The sequence below is a fragment of the Momordica charantia genome (genome assembly GCF_013281855.1).
Source record: "Momordica charantia cultivar OHB3-1 chromosome 10 unlocalized genomic scaffold, Mcharantia_2.0 BLBB01000010.1, whole genome shotgun sequence".
In the NCBI taxonomy this organism is placed as follows: domain Eukaryota; kingdom Viridiplantae; phylum Streptophyta; class Magnoliopsida; order Cucurbitales; family Cucurbitaceae; genus Momordica; species Momordica charantia.
The window spans coordinates 5303935-5309017 of record NW_028275158.1 but is presented as its reverse complement, the minus strand read 5'-3'; the positions used below and the strand labels follow the sequence as shown (position 1 = coordinate 5309017).

Genomic DNA, 5083 nt, shown 5'->3' with positions numbered 1-5083 from the left:
CTAAAATCGAAAGTAAATGATAAAATATTTTTTAAACCTAATATTTATACATATAAGCAGTTAATCCGTCTCAAGTTGCTTTGGAGAAATTTGTTTTTTATAAAAGACTTTGATGGATTGATGACGATTTAATTTTAGTTTCTATTTTCAATAATTAAATTTATTTATTGATTATTTCTCTCTTTCTTCAATTTTTTTTAGTGCAAACAACAATTGGCGGGATGTTCTCCCCTAATTTTTTTTAAAGAAATTATCTTGATAAAATCATTTACCAATTTTAGACGAGCTTAATTTTAAAAACATCAAAAGTTAAAAATATGACCATTATAGAATGGGTGAAGAATAATGAAAAACAAGACTGTTTATAGAAGGAAAAAAAAAAGTGCTAAACTATTTGTTCCTATTAATTATTCCGATTGATTTTTTAACTTTCGAGAATATTACAATTCAAATGAAAGAGTTTACTAACTAATATATCTAGGTAGAATTCTATCTTAAAGCCAATAATAACAAATTGAAATTAAGATTATTCTATGTCATGAATAATAAAGTTCTTGAAGTAATGCACTAAATAATAGAGAATTTAAGCTATAAGATTTCATAAGATTTTAATAAGTAGCATAGGCAGGCATCAACGGATACTTAAATTGAGAGAACTTTCAATGTAATTATGCAGCTTTTTCCTCTTTAAAATATTGTTGTCAACTTTATTCTATAGTTTTTAGCTTAACATGAAGCTTCATGTATTTGTGTGCTTATATTATAATAATAATAATAATAGATTTCAAAGCTCCCTCATTTTAAAGGTAAAAAGAAAAACTACAATGCATAATTGGAGTTCCAAAGATTCCAAAAGTTCACTTTATATTCGAACAACTATGTCTTAATCATGTCAACTTGGACAGAAGATTTCTTTGGATTCTGCCATTAATTTCATCCCTTTTGTAATTTGTAATTATTAAAATTTAACCTCTATATTTTAATTAGTCCTAACATTTAGAAAACAACTCATTATTAACAGGTTGATTATAAAGATCATCAACCATCTTAAATTTTAGCAAGAAATAACATAAATTTAACGTAAAAAGTTATGTGTGAGTTAGAAATAATCACAAAATTAACTCCATCAAACATTGTTCAATATTGCAATCAAAGACAAAATTAGCCCTAGTTCTAATCTCTTAAAACCTTACACAAATTAACTTTTTTTTAACCCATGTCACTTGTCAAATCCATGTGTCATTAAAATAAGTTTGTCATATTCATACATAACTTGGATCAAATTAAGATTAAAGCTAAAAATGGGAAACAAATTAATTTTAAGAAAAACAACAAAAAAACAAAAATTTTAATCTCTTCCAATGTTGTATTCTAATATTCAATGCCATTGGTAGATAATGAGATAACCTATTTAGCGATCAACAAAAATTGGCTAAACACACCAATAAATTTGGAATTTTACTTATTCTTTAACGTGGTCTATTTGTATTAGTTTATTTATATTATATTAATAAATATTTAGATCCTATTTTTTTTATCCAATAAGAATGAGACACATCAATATGTAGAAGAACACCCCCTCCCCCATTTGTTTTTGTGTAGCCAAAGGGGGGGTTTTTTTTTTCTTTAGATGATTGAATTAAGTAAGTTTTTAGTAATTCATTAGGCTCAAAATAAATTATCAGGTGTCATGAAATAAAATTATATCCTAAAGAAAACTTAATAAACTATTTAAATTCTACAACGAAAATAATATCATCCAAGGACATAAGTAACACAAAAGACTTGAAAAATCAGAACTCAAAAAAAAAAAAAAAAAAGAACTTGATAAATTATAGAACTACCAGAATAATATTCTCAAATGATAAATATCGATTGAACTTGACAGACATATATCTATATAGTAGCTTGAAGAAAATTCATGAATCACATATTATATTATATTATATCAATATCTTTTTTTTTTTTTTGCAAAATTACATTAGAATTGATATTTTTAAAAGGATGGAGATCTTTTTTTTTAAATAATATTTAAAAATTTTGAAATTGTTGATGATGAGAGGTAAAAAATCAGTACAAAATAGTAATATACATATGTCACATTCATATGGTTGACTAGCTACAGCAGTTCATAATTTTTCTTCAATAAAGACATTAATTGTTCCAAACAGGCATTGCGATTGACGATTGACATGCTAATTTCATTTTCAAAATTAAAAATTAAAAAGAGAGACAAAAACACAAAACGAAGAAATCGACATCAAATAACATAATCAGCATAGTTTTCAAAATAGTTTAAGGAAAAACAAAATTATTGATCATAAAAAACACAATAGAACAATCCCATCTTATGGATTCATTTTCTATTAAATAAAAAAAAATCAGTCGAAATCATTTGTTAAGTCAATGTTAAGATCATTCAAATGGAAAAGAATTGTAATTTGTCGAAGTAATAAAATGGGGCAAAATACTAAGACAAGGAAAATCAAAATCATGTACTTTTGAAGATGAATAAATTAATTAATTAAACACACGTTTATATGAAAGATTGTTTTTTTAGTATTATTTTGCCGAAACAAATTCGAAAACAAGAAATTTCAAACCACTGCAGCCATACAGGGTAACCAAAAAAAAGAAATGAAAAGAAAAAAGAAGCATCGGAATTCCAATCCAACAATGGCGGCATTAATGAAAATTAAGCTCTCCAAAAATTACAAACTGATAAAAATTATGAAGAAGAATTATATACTTTTGCACATAAAGAGAGAGGAGAGAGAGGGGGTTTAATTTTCTAAGATGTTGGGGGAAGAAAAAATTGCGTACCGGCGGCGGCGATGTAGGCGTTGAGAGGAGTAGGGTACGGCGGAGGAGGATCGAGCAATGCGGCGCTGATGGGCGGGAATTCATGGACGGCGCCGGCGGGGATTGGGGCGGTGGAGACGGCGGAGGAATTGGGTTGTTCAGGGCCGTGGTCGTAGAGAATGCCCTTGAAGATATGGCCTCCGATATTCACCGCCGTTTGATATGCATATTGCTCCTCCGTTTCGTCCAACGCCGTCATTCGGACGCACCGAAACACCGCCGATGAGCTCACCTCCGCCGGAAAATTCCCCATTTCCAACCCTAAAACCCCAAACACCCAAAAAAAAAAGAAAAAAAAAGTAATAAGTCAATAATTTGATTTCTCAATTCCCAAAACCCAAACCCTCCCCTCCCAAGAATATGATCTCGAAAATTAAAAAAAAAATTATTAAAAGTGATTACCTGACGGAAGTGTAGAAGGTGAATTCGTGTCGTCTCGGAGTCGTTTGGGGTTAGTGAGGCTGCGGAGTTGGCGGTCGCGACGTTTGGAGGCGGGGATCCAGGTGCTTTTGACGTGCGTTTCGCAGTCGAAGCCGCGGCTTTTGCAGCAAGTTCTACACCGCATATGAAGGCAATCTTTCTTGGCTTGATTCCCACAATCTTGGCAGCTGATCACCTGCCCTCCTCCCCGCCCGGATCTCACCATCACCAGCGACGATCTCGGCGGCGATTCATCGCCGGAGCTCACCCCCGGACCCACCACCGGCGAGTAATTAACAAACCCCCCTTCCTGCTGCTGCTGCCATACTTCCAAGCTCTCATGATGATTTTTGTACCAAAATAACCCGTCCGCGGCGGTGCTGGCGGTGGTCGGGAGCTGGCTCGGTCCTGTTCCGCCGCCTAATTGGAAAAAACCGGCCATATTTCCACCGGAGATATTCCTGATTTTGAATGAAAATCCATATCAGAAGCCACCTCTCCGGCGCGATCGATCGGAAGCCAGATCAGTAAAAAGGGTATGATCTATTGAACTCTAAACTTTGAAGTACTAATTTAATTTCCTCTGATTTTTTTTTCCGCGTTTTGGGTTACCTAATAATCAATTTCTCGAAAGAAAAAAAAATTCTTTAATCAATCCCGTAATTGGTACAATATTTTTTCCTCGGAAAAAAAAAGAAGAGAAAAGGGAGGTCGGGAATATCGGAATCTGTGGCATTAAAGAGATATACGGCCGTTTTTATTTTCTCTCTCTTAAATCTGCAACTGCAACGCCGCCATGGGCATGGGTGGGCCTTTCTCTCTCCTCTGCCGAAGCGGCGGTGCTGCAAACAGCTAAATTAAATAAAATAAAAATCAGCTTCTTCTTCTTCTTCTTCTTCTCTGCCCCTTTCCCTTTCTCTATGCTCTGATTTTGTTGCAGTTGCAGAGATTATTACCTTTTTTTTTTTCCTTTTTTCTCTCTCTTTTCTATACCATTTTGTGTTACAAAGAGTTCCGGGATCTCTCGGCAAGTGGAGTTGATCCATCTCGCTACAAAATTCCTCCTCACCTTATCCAACGGTTGGCATCGAGATACGTGTCGTTTTCGGAGTTGCTGTATTTTTATTTTTTTTATTACTTTTTCCTTTTTTACAGTGGAAAATTGTGTTGCTTTAATTGTGTGTGACTCGGTTGAAATTGAAATGAATCAACCCAAAAAAAAGGAAAATGGATTTATTGTTAATGAGCTTGCTTAGTAAGATCCCATTCCGGAAATTTTTGGCTTTTTGTCTTTTTTTTCGTTAAAAATAAAGTTGTTCTGTTCATTGATTATTTATTAAGTTATTTTAAATCATTTTCAAAATTTAGGCAGACCTAATCAATTTAAACTCGAATAAATGGTGCAATTTTCTTTTTTTTTTTAATACCAAAATAAATGATGCAATTAGTACTCTTGATCAATTAAATTTTCATATTTTTTTAAAGGTTTGTAGTTAGCTATTAGTGTTTTACGATTGGTGATACTACTTTGCTACTATTTGTTTTTCCAATTTTATTGAATTATTTTAATTAATTTAGTTTAGGCATTTTATTGTTAAGCTTGAACTTGATTGTGGGGTTAGATTCGAATATTTTGATTTCTTTAAAAAGAATTATCGAACACTTTTATAATTAGATTTTGGCACTCTTATGACATGATTTTGAATATTTTGTTAGTTAAATTTTATATGATTTATTAGTTGGTTCATCAAGATCTTAATGATAAACTTACTCTAACTTCAAAAAAAGTTTGAAGTTAAAC

The 5083-nt window shown here is 32.2% G+C and overlaps 1 protein-coding gene across 1 annotated transcript; it reads right to left on the bottom strand.

Annotated features, from left to right (window-relative positions):
- Nucleotides 1–2638: 2638 nt before the first annotated feature.
- On the bottom strand, nt 2639–4486 carry LOC148208434 (protein SHORT INTERNODES-like). Its single transcript, XM_088117621.1, has 2 exons — nt 3265–4486; nt 2639–3123 (listed from the first exon to the last, which is right to left on the bottom strand). The coding sequence occupies exons 1-2, from the start codon at nt 3722–3724 to the stop codon at nt 2792–2794; spliced, it is 792 nt and encodes a 263-aa protein (XP_087973747.1). The 5' UTR covers nt 3725–4486; the 3' UTR covers nt 2639–2791.
- Nucleotides 4487–5083: the final 597 nt, after the last annotated feature.